This window comes from Ochlerotatus camptorhynchus, unplaced genomic scaffold, assembly GCF_037179485.1.
Source record: "Ochlerotatus camptorhynchus isolate MF236.1 unplaced genomic scaffold, CSIRO-AGI_Acam_v1.1 ptg000151l, whole genome shotgun sequence".
Classification (NCBI taxonomy): Eukaryota; Metazoa; Arthropoda; class Insecta; order Diptera; family Culicidae; genus Ochlerotatus; species Ochlerotatus camptorhynchus.
Genome location: NW_027040641.1, coordinates 279,795 through 300,316, shown reverse-complemented (window position 1 = coordinate 300,316; position 20,522 = coordinate 279,795). Strand labels below are relative to the sequence as shown.

General features: G+C 40.2%; 1 protein-coding gene across 5 annotated transcripts in view; it reads left to right on the top strand.

Annotated features, from left to right (window-relative positions):
* Positions 1–20,522, top strand: part of wge (winged eye) — a 217,439-nt gene that overhangs the window by 140,027 nt on the left and 56,890 nt on the right. For 3 of the 5 annotated variants that reach the window (XM_065221976.1, XM_065221975.1, XM_065221974.1), the window contains exons 4-6: positions 7,065–7,195; positions 18,282–18,407; positions 19,062–19,700. In XM_065221976.1, the coding sequence (XP_065078048.1) occupies positions 7,065–7,195; positions 18,282–18,407; positions 19,062–19,700 (896 nt within the window). Of the gene's footprint in view, positions 1–7,064; positions 7,196–18,281; positions 18,408–19,061; positions 19,701–20,522 lie in introns of those variants that run through there. The other 2 variants (XM_065221977.1, XM_065221978.1) reach the window with 2 other exon arrangements.

Sequence of the window (20,522 nt, the reverse complement as noted above, 5' to 3'; positions counted from 1 at the left end):
CATTTTCGAAGCTCTAAAACGAATTCGAGTTTTATCTCTTTCATAAAACGTGTTCAACGAGGTTCAACGCATCGTTTCTATAACACCTATCTAGACTATCATCACAAAATGAAAATGAAAAAGAAGCACGCTTTGAACAAAAGGCTGGCCACAGAGATTGCTAAAGTATGATTGTGTCAGTGATTTGTTTTCATCGGGAAAATTTTCCGCTATGAAATTTTTTTTCCCGTTGAAAACATTTTGCGTATACGTACACGTGACGTAGTGTGCGTAAGATAAACGTCAGCAATCTCTATGGAGTTTCTCGTCGTTGCTTTGCTCATCACTTTCAATGAATGTAACATCGAGATTAAACGATTATCGTAATGAAACGAAACCTCCCTACACTGAATCAAATCACCCTCCATTAATAGAATGAAACATCATTCAGTTGCATCCAATTTCAATGTTTCTGAAAACTGTACGACAAAATCAGTCGGATGATTTTCTATTCGGAAACATGCGATGCTCTTCTGATTGGTGAATTGACATGTTTTTGTGTGTATTTCGTTAGCAATAAATATGTTAGATATAATGAAAAACATTCAGTATGGAAACGAATGGAATATCATTTGAGATAGTCCCATAACTAAAATCATTTGATTCCAGCTATAAAATCTTTTAAAACCGAAAAAATGGCAACACACGTTATGCGAAAACTTGAGTGTAAAGTTGTTATATATTTTCAAAGATCTTAAGAGAATTGAAATGCTCAGATTTAAGTATAGGTATTATTTTGCTAACCCACATGCATTTAATGTTCAAGAATGTCAGCATTCGGAACGGTCAGCGCATTTTACTAACGAGGCCAGAAGATAAGTTTCCTTCCACATGCACTTGCACGATGCGACTATTTAAGTTTTCCTATTATTTCCCGGCCCCATAGCAACCTACGGATACGTTTCCCAAGAGTCAGAGCAATCGCTCCTGTAATGACATCGTTAACAACTCCTGTCTACGAAGCCAACATCAATCTGCTGTATATAAATATCTTTGCCCTTCAATTGGCTCTACCTCGCCATCATCATTCGTCTCTCAAGGACCCACCAGCTCAGTTTAAATCACAATATAATCATAAATAAATTGCAAAATGACTTGCCCTGTGCACAACCCTGATTTTCATCCGAAAATCGATCATATAATTTCAATTTAATAATTAGTTGAAAATAATACGATTATTCTATGATTTTATGTTTGATTTATGTCTACTTTGGTTTTCGCAAATCGATCTAAAAACGTTCATTATATGGATGATTGTCATTTGATTTGTTCATATTCTAACAGATGATAAATCGAATGAAGATCCTCTCAAAATCATCTGATAATAGTTATAGGGCTTGAGTGAGGCAATAATCATTCGATGCCAGGATGATGTTTTGGTTCAGTGTACATGTTCGCTCAAATTTACTCTAAAGTGAGTAAAATTCCACTCACTTTCGTTAAAAGTGGAACTACGCTAAAGTGAGTACCTCCATGTTTACCCACTTTTGAGTAATGTCTGCATTTGACAAAATCTGAGTAGAATTCACTCAGAACCGGGTTTCGCAATATAAGCTCAACTGAGCAAACGTTATTCAATTTTGTGAATTTTACATTTTCACAGGAAATTATTTTATCGAAGCTTTTGTGCAGCAAAATAAAAACGATTTACTTTATTTCAACCGAATTATTTCAAAGTTTAGATTTTATAAACACTAATCAACATATTGATAACAAATCTGCTTATTAAGTGATTTCACTGAAAGCCACTGCAGCTAGTATGTTGTCATCTTCAAGTGCTGTTTCCGATGCGGGAAGTAACACATTATTCATCTCTGGACTAAACTGAGACAACTTACGGATCAGTTTCTCATCATTATTTTTTTTCTGAAAATGAATTACTTTTTGAACATATTGCTATTTCCCGATTTTCTCATAAAACTTACTTACAATCCCATCATAGTGAACTTTCCTTGGGATCGAACCTGTGATTCTGAAGTTCGCAATCCAAAAGTTCAGAACAACGTGACCTGTGTAAATTTTGACTGATATCAAGCTTATCTCAGAAGAAAAACACCATAAGCCAGTTATTTGTCCGGATCAGTTTTACTGAAAGCAGAATCTTTCATTCTTTCAACACTTTGTGGGAATTTCTCGGGGAATTGACTTTGAACTCCGGGCTTCAACATTTCTCGGACGTTTATTACATGTGATCTAACTCAAAACAGTAAAGTGTTCCATATTTATTCAATTAGAGTAAAGGTTACTCACTTTGCTAAATTGATGTTACTCAGCTTTTGACATTTAGCATACAAATACGAAACTGAGTAAAGTTACTCACTTTAGGGTAAAATCAGACGAGCGTGTATGGCTTTCAATCCCTTCAACCGAAACTTTAAAAGCTGACTAAAAGTAAACTGGTACGCCCCTCGTGCGCTACTAGTGCGCCTTTAGTGTTGGGAATCGAAAATCTTTGACAGTGGTTTGTTTACACTTCTATAGAGAACAGCTGGTGCAAGTTTGATCAAAAGGAACTCGAAAGAAGAAAACATATCGTGCACAAACACCTGGAAAATCCGGAGTGGTCCGGTTCCATGCTGGCTAAAGTGCTGAAGATGCCGAAAACAACAGTTTGTCGAGTGCTCAAAACCTACAAGGAAACCTTGAGTGTGGAAACCATAGATCGTCAGCTGCGCAGCAAGGTGTTGAGGTGCGTTAAAGCCAACCCCGGTCTTTCGATCCGAGATGCCAGGGAGCATCCTTGCCAGGGAAGGATACAAGTCGTACAACGCCAGTAAACATCTGAACCGGCACATGAAGCAGAATTCCGTGGTCAAAAAGCGTGCAAGGCTCTTGTACGACCGTGTTTTGACGAAACACAAGGGTTGCACTTTGATCGATGACGAAACATACGTCCGACTCGATTTTAAGCAGCTTCCCTGTCAAAAGTTTTACATCGCGACTGGATGTGCCGGGAAGATTCAAGTTCATGTTTGTCGACAAGTTCGCGAAGAAGGCCATGATTCGGCAAGCGATTTGCAGTTGTGGCCTGAAAACGGAACCATTCGTCAAATCCCCAAGTTTACATCGAAGAATGCCTGAAAAAGCGTGTATTGCCGTTCGTCCGCAAGTATAGGGGCAAAGTAATCTTTTGGCCTAATTTGGTCAGCTACCACTACTACAAAGTGGTTCTGGAGTGGCATGCTAATTTCGACCAATCGAAAAATACGGGGCAATTTCATAGCAGTGACTTCGACGAAGGGGCAGTGCAGTCAAGGACATCCTGCAAATGCGGGCAAAATGGAAGAAATGAGCTAATTCCGTGTCCGTTTCCACTGTGCGGGCGCTGGTGGGCTCCATCAAGAGGAAGGTTCGAGATTTCGTTCGAACTGGAGAAATGTTACCATCTAGTGCTGTGACTTTGAAGTTTTAATAAAAGTACTGTAATTAAAGGACTTTAGACAGCCTTTATTACCGCTCCTTCCATTTGTTTAATATGCCTTATGTCCCGATTTCTTTACTTTTCGTTAGATAAGTATGTGGATGGAAGACAAATTAAACATATGACGTGTAATCTTCAAGTGTTTTCACGTAAGAAATGCTTTGAAATATATTCATTTTCCGTCACCTCTGTTGATGTGTTTCATAAAAGACGAAACTGTCAAAGTCAAGCTCTTTTTCATTGGTCCGCTTCACCGAATCTTGAAAAAAATACCAATGACGCAACGGGAGAAAGAGGGTTTCTTGAATGCTGCGAAGTTGTTCGACTTCACCAGAAAGAGAAAGCTAGCAGTGTCGTCGTCGTATCGATTTTGTCGATTGAAGCTGATATTGTGACGCTCTAATGTCTCTAATTAGCTTATTGCGTGCTCTCAATTTAGTGCACTTCCACAGGTTTTCATTGAGAACTGTCGATGCCAATACCAATGCATGAATTTGTATATTGTGTGGCAAGCACAATGATACTCTATGCCCAGGGAAGTCGAGAAAATTTCCAACCCGAAAGATTCCCTCGATCTAACCGGGAATCGAACCCGCCGCCTCCGGCTTGGTAATATCGTGCCTTTACTGACTAGGCTATGAGACCCCATCATACCATCGCCCTTACCGTTAATACGGCACTGTCTGGATCATACATTTCTGTGTATGGAACTTAGCTCAAGATATGTTTGTACATTTCTCAAGGATTTCCCCTTAATACTTTTATGATTCTTTCTGGTAATTGCTAGAAATGTTCTTCATAAAAGTCGGAATTTTAAGCAGAATACAGCAATCTCTTGAAAATTATTATACATTATTATCTTTGTATTTCTTAAAATTCTCGCAAGAAAATGCTTTTATCTCTCTCAACCTTTACAAATTCATTTGGAATATTCCTAGAAATCTCTTGGTATGTTGTTTAGAAATTTTAAAAGCGTTATCTTAAAATTTTATTGGAGTTCCATTATATATTATTTTCCTTAGAATTTCCATAAAATACTGCTCAAAATGCTCTGATGATATTTTATATGAAAGGCTGAATCAAATCAATGAAGCAAAAAAAAATTATCAGCATCTCCGCTAATGAAGTGCCGTTCAAAAGTGTCATAAAGTGTACCCAAAGAATAGCTTTTAAGGTCTTTTAAGTTTACTATTTATATGTCGCTCAAATTAGAGTGCTTCCAGCTTCTATCCAATACTCTTCTAACATTCAGATGCTGTTGCTATCAGTGATTGTGATTATAATTACCTAACCTTAAAACAATTATCTATTTCTTGTTCTATCTACAACTTCTTCTTTGCATAAGCATACACAAAAACTCCTCCAACAAAAACGCTGCTTCGAAAAGCTTCGACAACCACAACATGCACATACTCCATAAATCAATAATCTTAAACCATAACTTTCCAACTATTCACTTATTAATCCCATCCTTCCACTCGGAATTCCTTCCCTTTCTCCGTCCTCCCAAAAACCTGTTGGTTTAAGGTTGGAATTCTGATTCCACCGACACAAGGACCACACTTCGTCACTACTCTTCTCTACCTTCCCAGCACTGTCCGAGAGATAAAGATGCTATCTTCAAAATTTATATCAACAACCCATTCCGGAGAGCAAAGCATCACAAAGATGCTTAAAGCATTCAAAACCACAATTGTTTTGAGATTCATAACCCTGTTTGAAGAGTCCTTCTCGATCTTCACCACCCCCGCCCCGTTCTTTCTCTGCGTGCATGCGGGAAAGAAGATGGTTGTTATCCTGTTACCATGTTTTCTTCTTGAATCCAACCGACCGACGTCGGACAAGAAATAAGTTGTCACTCGCACCCGGACTTCCCGGACGATGTCCGGCCGATGCCAAATCCGGTGATAGCCATCATCATCCCACTCCAGCTTATCTGTATGTCTACCGGAGTATGAAGACTAGCTGAGAATCTCTCTGTTACTAACCTACATTAGGAAAGAGGTTTTATTGTTAGTACGTCGCAAACGTCGTCTTCGAGAAACTAGATAAACAAAGCATTTCGGTTAAACACCCCTCGTCGAACGAGTGAACGAGCAAGAACGGCAAAGACAAATACGACAAATACTGGAAAAAGGTAGCCAATTCTTGGAAGGAAGCAGCTCAGGATTTCTCCAGATCCGCCGGTATACGTTGCGTCGAACGAGCGGCTTGTATCGTTTTCAATTTTATTACACTGTTGTGAATGTAAACAAAGCCATAGCAGGAGAGGACGACTTGTAAAGGTTCTCATTTCCTCCTGGACGATAATGAACCAGGAATCCCGGGATCGAGATGTGGGCTGTAAGATAAATAGAACCGTGAGGTATAACTAAACTCTCAGCGCTTACTATGAGGGTAAGAGGTAAACAAGAATGCACCCCCATAAGTTTTTTTTTATGTTCGCAAGGGCTTTCTTTCTCCATGTTGGAAGGTGCCAAGAAGAAAGGGAAACGATGAAATGCATTTTCTGATGGTCATCAAACGAGCAAGCAACCAGGCACGCTCAACGAAGGGATCTTTGGCTATGGCTAGGGGGGTCGTTTAGGTCCCGAATGTCAGAAATTGTGATGCGTTACGGACAGCCGCAGAGGAAATTTGACACCGAGAGAGGGTTTCGAAAAAAACGGGAAGAAAACGCGACTCGACAAGTTACGTTTCCACAAACCCCGACTTTTGACCAGATCAGCATGCCATGCCATTGCCAAGGAGACATGGAAGAAAATGCTGAATGTTGCAAAACATGCATTTCTGCGGAGAATGGCAGAAAAATAGAACAAAAGAGCCAACGGGATGAAAAACTAAGCTATTTATTACAAATTCCTCAGAATTCGCTCGTGTGTAAAAATGAATTCAAGGCTGCCAAACAGCAGGAATGAAAGACAAAGCCAAGACCCGGCACTTTATGACAACAACAACAACAACACAACAGCATAGGTTAGGTATTGACATTGACCAGTAAGCGAAAAAAAAAAGAACCTCGGCAACACAACATACACACACTGGACCAGAACGAGATGGCTAATGCTCGTTTTTCCGCCAGTTTGGTTCGGTTGACCCATTTCCAAACGGGTTTCACTACTCTAAGCCGGAGGCCTACCTTCTTACTAAAGGTACCGCACCCGCCCGACCGGCTCCCCTTTCAGCGTTGTTATAACCTCTTCAACTCCGAGTCAGCCAAGTCTTCCATACACTCACACACGCCGAGTCTTATCTCCATCTCCCGCCGTCCGCGCCGACTTCTCTGTTGAGTTTAGCCTTTTTATGCCCACACTTCAGCGTTCTCTCGAGCGTGCTTCTCGAGCGGCCGCGGCTCGTTCGCAAATATTCTTCTCTCACTCCTCGTGCTCGCCTCGCCTGGCATCGAACCTCCAACTGAGAACGGTTTCGAGTTTTATTATTATTTATTTTGAATTTATAAACTTCGCTTTTTTCTCTTCTGGGGAATCTCCTTCCCGCTCGGTGAAAAAAACTTCCAGAAAAGAAATCAGTAAAATATTATACAATCAGTTAACACAGAAGATCTAATTTCTAACTTGTTTTTTTCCTCTCTCTCTCTTTTCAGTGACAGAATCGCTGTTTGCAGCAGGCGGGTATAATACACCCCCGGCTAGCTCGCCCTTTTTGTCCTGTTCCCCGCTGGAACTGGTCGCGAAGAACTTTCACAGTACCGGCGCAGCCGTCACCTTCAGTCAAGTAAGTATATACGCATACATCTCCCCCGGTGTTTTATTATAAAACTATCTATCCGGCCACTATAAGCGGCTTTAGAACTTGAAAAGTGCCTTTTTTGACAACTTAAGCTACAAGCTGACAGAGGCACACAACACATCGCTGCCGTCTGCGGTTGACAGCTGTTTGTTTGCTTGGTTTTTGTTTCGTTTCGTGTGAACCAATAGATAAACCGTGGCACGTTAAATGAAAAGGAAAATGAGAGAAAATTTCAATGTAAAATAACATTAGGAATCATCACTGAATCCTTTTCAACTATAAGTTGTATGACAATGCATATACACTTAGAAATAACTAATTTTACACACGCTCAAGGTTGGGTCTGTTTGTTTTTAAAACTTACCTCAGGTCGAGGTTCGCACTAGCAAAAAGTTCGGTTTCGCACTATTCGCTATTAAACAAACATGTCATGTAAAATTAAGTGCTCCGAGAATGAAACGTTCGTTTGATTGAGCTGAATTGATTGAGCTGAATATGTCAGTCTCAGAACATCGAAATTTAAATGATTTTTTCTAAGTGTGTAGATTCCATTACAATAAGTAGAAATCTCGTAAAATAATACAATAATACACAGCAAAAAAATAATTTTGATATCACGTCAAAGTGGATGCACTACAATCATGTCGAAAATATGGTGTTATATTACTTGCTAAAAAGGACAAAATTATCATTAATACAATGCATGAACTGACATTACGCTGCTTTTACTGCATTTGTTTATTTATGTGGTCATAAAAATTACATGAAATTTTCGACATGATTGTAGTGCATCCACTTTGATGTGATATCAAAATTATTTTTTTGCTGTGTAGGTTTGTTCCCGTACTTGCTTTTCTGCTTTTGCTGTAAGTTGCTGCAGCTGGTCATGATTAATGTCCGTAATGGCGACCTAAGTATCCCCAATATTGCGCCCATTGAGTTCTCCAAGCAGGATCTCACGAACACTAATCTAATAATATAATTTTACTCACACTACCATATACTGCCATGTACACGGTAATAATCAAACTCCCATTTATGAGTAAAAGTTAACCCATTGTCAATAAAAGTGGCACTAGTAATTAATGAGTAATTTATTATGCCAATCAAGTAGTAACTGTTAGCAGAAACTCATTGTTGTTAAAATAATTTAGTCATAAATGAGTAAAGCCACTTTTATTAAAAATGGGTTAACTTTTACTTATAAAAGGGCATTTGACTGTTACCGTACAAGCGTAAGGTTTGTTTTCGTTTTGTTGTTTATTTTTACTTTAGAATGACAGTTCTTACAGCAAACAAAAAATTTCTCACAGCTAACAAAAAATTTCATCTCACTAACACACGCAAATCGAACCAATACGAACCCGCCTGGAGAGGACTATTCCAATAGAGATTAGTGACGTTTAACGCACGCACACTAGCGGGTGCATAGCGGTGTAAAGTTGTATATTATTTTCTTCTGCAGGGTGTCTACTACCTGAAAAAACCTGGAAAACCGGGAATTTACAGGGAATTTTATTTTTTCTGGAAAACATGGAATATTCAGGGAATGTTCGCTCCACTCAGGGAATTTTCCAATTATCACTTCATTCGTAATTCAAAAGAAGTTTTTCGTTCAGTTTCTCGAAACGTTTCTTGAGGACACTGAACTTGACAAGCATCTGACAGCTAAGAAAACGTGTGCGAACGAGACAAGTTCATTCAGAGAGTCTTGTCACGCTCGCTCTTCGCTGATTTGTATGTGGAGAATCAAAATCGTCGTAAAAAGGAAACAGCCAAAAAAGAGAGACTGGCAACCGTCAATAGGAAGCATATGAAGCATGTATTGTATAAGAATAAGCATGCTAGACAGCAGGTCTGAGAGTCTACAGAGAATTTTTTTTTTTAGCTTCAGAGAGGGTCGGAGATCTACTGAGAAATTTGTTGAGCTTCAGGGTAGTTCGTAGATCTTGAGAACAGAACTACAAACAAATTAAAAGTAATTAACAGAAATTCATAAAAACAAAATCACAAGAGAGGTCGTAGATCTTCAGATAAATGTTCAAAGAAATTTTCAAAACTTCAAGCAAGCAAAAATAATTTCAAAAAAACTATAAGCGAAATTTTGCAAATCTTCAGGGAAATTCGCATAACTTCAGACAAGTTCAAGAATCTACAGTGAAATATAAAGTATTTCACAGAAGTTTGGAGATCCTCGAAACATTATTCAACATCAGAAAAGTTCGTAGATCTTCAGAACAAAGCTACAGAACTTAGAAAAAAATTCAGGACATCTGAAAAAATCACAAGAATCTCAGAAATGTTAATGGATCTTCAGTAAAAATTGCAGAACTTCATGGTAGTTCGGCGATTTAAAACAAAAATATTTACACAATTTCAGGAAAATTCGTAGATCTTGAGAGAGACATTTAAAACTTCAAAGAAGCTCAAATATTTTCAGATAAATTTTGACAACTTTAGGTAATCTTCAAGGAAATTTTTAAATCTTCAGGGTAACCCGAGAGGAATTTACAAAACATCAGAGAAGTTTGCAGATCTACTGAGAAATTTATTGAGCCTCAAGTTTTTTTTTGTAGATCTTGGGAATAGAGCTACGGAGCTTAAGACAACTTTGCAGAACTTTAAAGATATTTGCAGGAATTTGACAGAAAGTTTCACAGTTCCTCACAAATGTGTGATCATCAGAAAAATTCGTTACATGTCAGTAAAGCACCTCAATTCCAAAAACAAATCGCAGCGAAGTACAAAAGTACAATATTTTGCAGAACTCCATGAAAGTCGGGAATAGATAGATCTAAAGAACTTCAGAGAAGTCCGTAGACCTTAAAAGAAGTCTGTAAAATGTCAGAAAGTTCGTACGTTTTTAGAAAAAATTGCAAATCTTCAGCAAAACTCACAGATCTTCGGGAAAGTTCGCCGATCTTTAGATCAAGAATCCACAAAGAAATATAAAGAACTTTAGAAAAGTTCGAAGATCTACTGTGAAATGTATTGAACTTCAGGGGAGTTCGTAGATCTTTAGAGCAGAAATACAGTACTTCAGAAAATTTTACAGAATTTGAAATAAATTTTAGAAACTTCAGAAAAGTTCCCAGGGTAGATCGTAGATCTACTTAAAAATTAGCAGATGTTTAATTAAATTTTCAGAATTTTACTGCAGTTCTTCGATTTTGAAAGACATTTACAGAACTTCAGGTAAGTTCGCTGATCTTTAGAGATGTTTGCACACCTTCAGAAAAAATCGAAAAACGTCAGAATACTTCCTAAAACTTCCGGAAAGCTCAAAAATTTCTAGATAATCTTTTAATTCTTTAGAAAATTGTATAGATGTTCAGAGATATTTGCAGATATTAATTGAACCATGAAAATCTACAGAGAAAATTACAGAACATTCGAGGAGTTTGTAGATTATTAGAAATTTTGTGAACATCAGAGATAATTGTTGATCTTCAAGGATCTTAAATCTTCAGGGATTCAGGAACCTTGTAGATTTTTAGGAAAATTTTCAGAACTTCTGAAGAACACACAGAACTTCAAAGAAATCTATAGAGCTACCGAGAAATTTGCAGATTGTCAGGAAAGATTGTTGATCTTTAAAGTAATTTTACCGGAGAACAGAAACAAAACTTCAGGGACGTCAGAAGGTTTGAAGACCTTGAAGAATTGAGTAGTTAACAGAAATTTTCAGAACTCAAGGAATCATGTATATCTAGTGAGAACTTTTCCCACTAGCTTGTCTAAAGTTTGTATCGACATCCTGGCGAAGTTTTAAAATCCATTTTCATCTTCATATCGCAGCTCTTGATGGACAAGATTAGCCAGATCCCTGCCGGTGTTCCTCCTGAGCAACCATTTCCTACTCCACAAAGTTCATCTTCTCTTTCTCATTTTATTTAAAATAATAAAAGCAAATACGCCTGCCGAAATTAGAGCAATTTTCCGGTAATTCATGATGGAAGTATTTACTTTTGATTCCTGATACAGTTTTGTATTAAAATCTAAATTGACAGTTCTTTCTACATGTGCAAGCAGTGTGAACACCAGCAGTGTCGAAAGTAAATTCGAGCAGATTTTTCATTATGGTGGCGGTCAAAATCAGATAGTCTAAACGGACCTTAAGAGATTTTAGACATGTGAAACCATGATTTATTCTGTCTTGATCTTCCAAACAGAGTTGGACTCAAACGTATTATCAAAATGATATTTTGTTTTTGAAAGCATATTGTTATCAAATTTTGATAAATCGTTTTATCGAAATAGTATAGACAGGTTTCTTACTTGTATTTATATTCTTGATTTTAAAAAATACCACACAAATACCAAAAAAGAATGTAATATTTGATTGACGTAATGCATGCTACTGTATGAATAACTAATGTGATTGCAAAAACCAAATACAATATTACACCCATGGATATAATTTCTTTTCGCAAATTATGTGTAGGATAAATGCACCAATTGTGGAGGTACTTTAGTGCAATGTGTTCCTATGGTGGCTTATAGAGTCTCCCTAATCCGCTATAGAAGTACATTGTACTAACGTATCTCCACTATTGGTGCATTTACTAAACATAAATTGTACAAATTAATATTAAACAACCTATGTGCATCTGTTCTGCTGTAATATTCAATAACTTTTTTGCTGTGCCGACTTATAAGTACCAACGCCCAAGTTTGAACAATCGAAAATAACATAAATCAATAAGTACATAAAAGGGATTCCAGATGGATAAATAGATAAAATAATAATGTGTATAATTTGTATGCACCTGGAATTTTTTTCATTCGACCTGGAAAAACCTGGAAAACTCAGGGAATTTGATTCCTTGGATTGAGTAGACACCCTGTTCTGGCTAACCTAAAAAATGTATGGAATTAGATCTCTCAAAATGAGTTTGACAGTGATTTGTTATGTATTTTCCTCGGATTTTCACTAACACGTTCTCACATATAGCACCAATACAACCGGACGTGAAAATCTCAATACATCAGACTACCGTGTGACAGCAAAGAAACGTAATCGCAACTCTCGCCGATTTTTACTTTTATGCATATTCAGTGCAACAAACAGCGTCTATTGGCGCAAAAAAAAACCGGCGCCGGTGGTGTAGTGGTAAGCGTGACTGCTTTCTAACACCCCAATGGGTTTGGGTTCAATCCCAGTCGAGGTCGGTGGGATTTTTCTGAGGCATAAAACTCTCAGGTCACGTCTTCCTTAGGAAGGGAAGTAAAGCCGTTGGTACCGACCCACGTGTGTTGAATAGGTGCGATATCCTACGCAGATGTGGAAGCTGTCTTCCTACACATTCGATTGCCGTCAATGGATGGCAATCGATATCCGTCGGTGATTGGCACTAGATTGCGGAACAGAGACCGACTTTAAATAAAGGAATGAAGGCGCCAACAAACTTGGATTTGGGCCATTAATCATCATAGGGAAGTTTGTTCTACGAACGATACTTTGTTGCAAAATATTGATTCGAAATCTCGTTTTTGCAGTAGAGTGACGTTGTAGGACAAAATTTAAACAAAAACTAAATCTGATTTTTCCTTTGATCTTCTTGCGTGAGGATGTTAATAAGAATTATAATCATCGATTAAAATCAAACTACGGCGCAAATTTACGTATTTCTAATGCCTGAACAGAGAAAAACTTCTCCTGAACAATTTTGATTTTGACGCTTACGTCACATTGCTGTTACACGGTAGATAATCTGGTTTGGACTAAATTCCATCATACAATACTTCAACTTAATGGGAGTTAGAGAGGGTCTTGTATAGTATAGAAGCGGTTTTTTTAAATCTTTATTATTATAGAGATTTGGAACGTCTTAGCAAAAATGCTTCAAAATTTCACCTACCCCGGGCTGTCTTAATGCCAAGGGGGTTAGGCTCTGTGGATCTCATTCGTCAGTTGACTTATATCCTAATTTGTTTGCTTCAGTCGGATAAGTTATGATGATTCAGAAACCGCCGGGCAATTCTACAGGTTCCAATAATCACTGCTTTCTGAATGCTGTTCAGTTCTCTTCGTAGTTCCAACTCATCAATGGAACGTATAAGGGTACGGGGAACAATTCGCCGGGTCGCCGAGATTACTACCGGAACTATACGCACATCTGCTTCAAGTTCCTCCGCCAAAACGTGGTACTTCAGTATCTTAGTCGAGAACGTTGACTGAACATTGCGATTTAACGGTACAGCGATATCGATGAGGGTTACCCGCTTCATCCTTTTGTCGTAAACCACAATGTCAGGGCGATTGGCACGAATGTGGACATCCGTAATGATCTCGCGATCCCAGTACAGCTTTATGCAACTATTTTCCAGTACCGGGCAGGTTGTTGTAGTAGGGTACGTACTGGTTCACCAAGTTGTGCTTCAGTGCAAGTTGTTGGTTCACTATCTTAGCGACATCGTTGTGACGACCGAGATACGCTACTTCTGCCAACGCTTGGCACCAGCAACAACATGCTGTATGGCGAATCCATTTCAGTTGCAGGAACCCCAGGTACTTGTCGATTTCGCCTTCAACCATATTCTGAATCTTCTCCTGTTCGTTGATGCGGAAACGGTACACTACTTGACCCCGACGGATATTGAATGTTCGACATTTATCGACTCCAAACTCCATCCGGATGTCATTACTGAACACCGTTACAAGCTGTAAGAGACGGTGCAACTTCTCCACTGTTTGCGCCAACAGCTTCAAGGCGTCCTTGTAGAAGGTGTGGGTAACATTTGTGTTTCTTTCTCCGCTTTTCAAATGGTAGCCATAGTTGCATTGGTTGAGTGCTCTTTTTTAGGGGATTCATCGCAACGCAGAACCATAGCGGACTAAAGGTATCGCCTTGGAAAATCCCCCTTCTTATGCTGAGAGTTCTGGACCGTAACACCACTGCTCCGTCATTAACGTGGAGAAATGTGCTCTACATTCCCATTGCGTGCTACATAAGCCTGATGACTCCATCGTCCACCTTGTACAACTGCAGTACCTTGATAAGGTACGAATGCGGTACTGAGTCGTACGCCTTCTTGTAATCGGTGTACGCAATGCTCAGGTTTCTCTTTTTCTGGCTCGCCTGACCGACAATAACTGCATCGATGATGACCTGATCTTTGCTGCCTTGAGTGTTTCGCCGGCAGCCCTTCTGTTCTTCGGCCATAACGTTTTTACATTGCAATGGGGGGAGGTAGCTCATCGATTCTTCCGGTTCGCCTCCTAGCATCGTGCTATAAGGTACCAGGCGATAACCAGGGTAGTTGATCGATAGCTCGATGACGTCATTTCGTTGGCGTCTGCAATGGGAAATTCTCATAGCAGGCGTTGACGATGGGACGTTGTCGAGTTGTTGAATAGCAACTATCGTGATAACTCACCGATTACCTGTCGATCTGCCAAATTTGGAAAGACGTCTGCATTGAATTGTCTCATATAATAATATTCCGCCCACTATATCACAAGAAATTGCGAGTAGCTGAGTGGAATGGAGATAAGTTAAGCATTGGGTACAGGACCAAGTCTCCCCTGGGTGGTGCCAAAAGATGAGGATAGGATAGGCACGGAATGAGACTATTGCATGGCTGGGTAGTCAAAGTCTTCCATTCGTTAGTCATTTCAGGTGGATTAGAACAGGTTTAGGTTTAGGGTGGGCGTTGGCCAGATTTGGATTTTTCAGATGTAATCCTGGATAGGACCCTGTCATTGAACGTTGCGTGAAAGTGGAACTTAATGAAGGCCTAAGTACTTTTTCGTAGTTTTTAGTTTTCGGATTTGAAAGATCGTCGGTTACAGTGACCTGCTTACTGAGCAGAAAAACGCGGTCCCAGGTCCTTACATATCAAAGAGATTTATGGTAAAATCGCTTGTGTATCGCGTATTTTGCGAAACTCGTTGTTGTCGTTGGTTCCGGGTTTGAATGGATACAAAAATTTGAGCAACGGTATTATGTGATATGAAGGGCTCGGTGGCCTTAGAGCAACCGTTTTTGCTTACTGAGCAGAACATCATGAGTTTTATCTCAGGCCCATCCACATTCAAGATTTGTCAATCGTTTTATTTGTTAAATTGACTACATGGTAATAACAGCAACTCGGTGATTAAAAAGGTGCTCGTCTGCCTAGTGGCAAACGTTTTTGCTTACTGAGCAGAAGACCGTGGGTTTAGTCCCAAGCTCCTTCGCGTTATATGATCGTTAGGACATCAATTCAGCTTATCGTTTACCAAAACGAACCCTGCTGCAAACCCAACCCTCTTATTCAACATCCCAGTGATTCCTCGTGGAAGTGCAGAGGTGTTCTCGGCTTCCATCAAAGCGAGTGTCATGTCAACACAATCCTTCCCATTCCTTTCTTGACCTGTGTTCGGACGCGGCCGGCGCTGGTATTGCCTAATTTAAGATCACCAGTTTTTACACATTGAGGATGATTGCTAGTCCCAAGCATCGTCTATTGGTTCTCTGTGTAATTACAGCTGATCTGGCAGTAACAGAGTAGCAACCGTGGGCGGTCAATCAAGCTCAAGCTCAAGCTCAAGCTCATAACGTTTTTACATTGCAATGGTTCTGTATCTTCCGATTTATGACTAATGAGAGTACTTTGTACAGGCATGTTATTCGCCTGTCCTTGGGCAGAAGATACGTATCCCCTCTGGTAATGAATTCTGGTAGCTGTTGGGGGTCTTCTAGTCCAGCTCTTGCACCTCATCTTCCTCCAGCCGCTGGCCGCTCGCTCTGTCCCCAGTCTAGGACCAGTAGGGGGTTCCTCCTCTGGCGATCGCATTGGTCTTAACCTTCTTGTTCTCAACTCCATGTTGGTGTTGCTTCTTTCCCGGAAGCTACGGGTTTGTAAATGGCATTTCCTCCATTACAGTGCTAAATAGCTAGGTTATCTGCGCTCTCACTATGGCGGCGACCTTATACTAGACCCTCTCTAATGAGAATCAAAGAACGAGCTAACCGTATGTGCACTGGATGGTTTTTTTGTCCACCACTGTCCAGTGCAAATTCTCCAAGAGTTTCAAAATCGCATCGTTCAAAATCTGAAAAACGACAACGGAAAGCTACGTTTTTTTGTTTCAAATTCTAACACCTTGTATACAGGCTTCATGAACTGTCAAAAAAGTGAGGTTAAATCATTCCATGCCAGGATGCATTCAAAATTCTAACAATAATTGTTACAGGAATGTAAAAAATGCAAAAGTTGTCACTAAATGCCCACAATTGTGTCTAGATACATCCTGGGATCCTCGCTGAGATCCAAGAATGAATTGAATGATGCAGATTTTATAGGTGTAAAAGTATTCATCGACGTCTTTTAGAGATGAATCCTCGGTCTTCTGCACAATAAGCAAAATCGGTCGCCACTAGGCCACCGAGCTCCTTATAATAGCTCCTCTTGACGGCCTCCAACCGAATTTCTTTACGCTTTACATCATATTATGAAAGAAATCCGATTTAAAGTATAACTATATAATGTGAAGGAGCTTGGGATTGAACCCATGATTTTCTGCACAGTAAGCAAAATCGGTTGCCGCAACGCCACCGAGCTCCTTATTTCACAAAAAAATACATCCAAGTTCCTGTTCAACTTGCTGTTACTACGATAAAACCTACTCTTGACAAGGATTTATTATAGATTTCCAAGAAAGATTTATGCAGTTATGTGCAATAGGCAAACTAAGTTTTAAATGTTTTGTGTTATTCGTTCAATCGTTGAGAATAATTTAACCAGTTCGTACAATACGTATTTTTTCCAATTGGGTTGTTTAGGGGTATTGCCGTAAATACATATTCGTATTTAGCATAAACAATGGAACTGAAGTCCAAAAAAAGCTTTACCGTTACATTGAATGGAACCTTTCAAATCGCATTGATGAAATTACTTCAATTTAAAATACTCAAATCTTCAAGCATCCTTGTTGGAGGACACCCCAGCTTCTTTCCTCAGTTTCATTAAATTCTGAAGCTGGGTTGGGACGAATCGCTTCCTTCCTTCGACTACCGGCACCGCTACCAACGGGGAACGGAAGCATAAAACCCATCATTAATCACCTGTTTGCGAAAAGGTAGCGCAAGAAACGACGCACAAAAGCCAACTCCTGGCGATTATTGATGAGCTGAAAAGTTCGCATCACCCCTGCCGTTCGTTCGTTCGTTCGTTCGGTCGGTCGATGGTCTGGTCCTGAAGGTCTGATGCATGGTGATTGGTTTGGTTGGTCGTTAGCATCGATCAATCGATTCCGAGATAGAGAGAGACAGAGACTGCGGTGAGCGATGATGATGGTGCAGAGAACGAGCCCCGCCGCAGGATTCACACACTGCCCTGAAACCAACCAACCGAATCCACATGCACGCATACAAACCAAACGGAAAAGTACATTACTGGAGTGCTTATGCAGTCAAAGACGAAACGTCACTCTCTGTTTATTTAGGAACCGAACCCCGGCATGGGGTCCGCACCGGCAAAAGTCATCTTTGCCTTAACGCACTGAGGAGAGAAAGATTCCTCGCAGGTGATTAAAAATAGATTATCCCTCCTCGGAGCCCGAGAGATAGAGAGTGAACATTAATCTTCCTTTTTGCGCGCTTCGTTCACCAGAAATTTCTAACCTTCGGGAAAAGTTTAAGGTCTTGCCAAAAAAAAAACAACAAAGGCACAGCATTACATCGAACAACCCGAACAGCAATGGAAGAAAACTAATAAATTACAGTAACATAAATAATGCACACCAATTTTCTAGCTGGCTTAACTTGAATACATTAACACCGAATTCCTGTTTCGTCTCCGCAAGAGACGGATAAATATCTCCGTCCGAATGTGTGTCCATCAATCTAAGCAGGCGATCTTCTGGGTTTTAGGTTAGGTTAAGAATGACTCGTGACTTTAATATTTTTTTTTGCACAAAGCTTCAGATCTGCAGATAGTTTTTTCTCTCCTTGCAACGATGATAATTTCTATGCGTCAGTAAAGACCTCGTAAATTGCTCATCATGCTAATGGTGATGATTGTCCGAAGAAGGAAATTGGCGCTGTTAATTGAACACACTTTTCTGTTCTCCATTTATTTCCAGGCCAATAGCAGCATATTCGTACAGTCGCAAACGGACTTTATCAATGGAACCACGGCGGTTGCCAAAAAGACGGAGACCTGCATTGGCAGGTGGGAGCACGGCACTCTAGAGCCGCTGCAGATACAAGTGAGTATTGTTTTTTGTCTCTCTCTCTCTCTCTTTCTATTTCTTTCTCTATTCGAGTTTGTTGTTTTCGTTCGAAAGTTAGCATCTTCCCGCTAGTTTGCACCTAGATCCACACAAGTTGTGTCCAGGTCCAGGGGAAAATATGATGCAATAGACTAAATCATCCTAGAAGAAGGCTTAGAACCGGCACGACCCAGTTCAAGCTGTCAAAATTCTTTATTTTGTTCAAAATTACCACTTGAGTTCGCTCTTCTGTTCGCTCTAAAAAAAGAAAAGATTGGTCTAATCCGTTATGATGCAGTAACTTTTAATGACGATGATGAGGTATAATTATTCGATTACATGTTGACAGGCGCATCACAATTTTGCCTTGGAACACAAAGATCCATTCACATTCACATACACACAAGAGGGAGAAGAAAGAAACCATGAAGAAAACGAATGACGAGTGCGCTCCGTTGAGCGCGATGAGATTTCCATTCCCCGTTCTCTTTCATATGGCACGTTTCTTCCTCTTATTACACTTTCCCTCCTTCAATCTTCCAAAGTAGGCTTTTTCATTCAGTGTGTACACTGTGCTTTTCTCGCTCTTCGCCTCGTGTAATAACGTGTGGACGATAATTTTCTTATCATTATTGTGTTATTTCCACTCAGGTACCTCCCGTACCATCCGTAACTAATTTAACCATAAAGACCGAAAATATTAGTTCCGGCAGTCAGATTACTTACAATAGCAATAATCTTAATAATAATAACAATACTAGCAATAAATCAGACGGATTAGATCAGCGCCGTCATTATTATCAACAACAACAACACTACGTTCAGCGTCAACAACAACAGCAACAGCAACTACCAGTACAAAATAACCAACATCAAAGACAACAATCACTTATAACTAGTAATTCTGCTCGTACCACGCTTTTGCGACTGTCGGAACATCGAACGGCCTCAGACAACGACGGATCGAGCACGCTTGACCTGGTGGTAACGCCGACGACAAGTACGAAGACGGTCACCACAGCAACGGTAGCACCGTCCTGTCTGTCATCGCCATCGTTCGCACTGTGCACCATCAATCAACAACAACAACAGCAGCAGCAGCCGCAACCACAACAACGCACCGTGCAGCGTTCATCCGATTGCAGTGTCATTGTAACGGCGCGTAACAACCGACAGCATCAACACTACCAACAACCACCGCCGCTACCGCAGAGTACCGGCGGAACCTGGAGTTCATCGACGATCGAGCCGACCAGAAACTCCCTCGACACGGCATGCTCGGTTATTCACGTAAGTGATCACAACTCAAGCTCACCGTTGTGTTCCTACTATGTTCCGGAGCGAAGTCCATGATACATTCTAGTACTTCATAGCATGCGACTTCACTCCGTAGCTGCTCTTCAGTTGTTTATTTTGTACCATACACCCTAACTTATAACAAAACAAAACATTATCAAAAATAGCATAACGTTTATGTCATCGCAAACGGAAGCTACGCAGGCCGCCGTCCGCGATCGTCGTCGGTTGCCCTCAGCACCCCCAGCCCTGATGGGATGGGTTCGAGCTCAATGCAAATGTCAATCGTCTTTATCATATTTATCGCTGCCCGCGCCGCGCAGCAATGGCAGCAGCAGTGGCGCCACCACCGTCACATAACAAGAACGAATGTGACACTTGAATTGAACTCAGCACGCGGTGACGCGACGCTGCGGACGGAGGCAGCGCGTTCCGGGGTCAAAGCAATCGCCGCCGCTCGACACCGGTCCGTGGGACCGAAATTGGATTTAATTGTTGTTCGGTTTTTTTTTTGTTTTGCTTTCTTATATTGGTTGTTCTCGGTTGTTGTTTATATGCGTACCACGGTTCAATGGTGGTGACATTTGCTTCGCTTTCATCGGTCGGTTTGCTGTTTTTAGAGGTTTACATTGTATGTGTATTTTCTTCTGTGTCACTTCTGTGCAGCAATAAATTTAAGTTCATTAGTTGTCTAAGTTCTATATGTGCATGTTTACTTTTAAGTTATCGTTAAATTTAGTTTAATGTTATGCAAACGGTGGCGTGGAGACGGACTCTGACGGGGAACCCTGGTAAAGAAATGGGTGGTTTTGATGT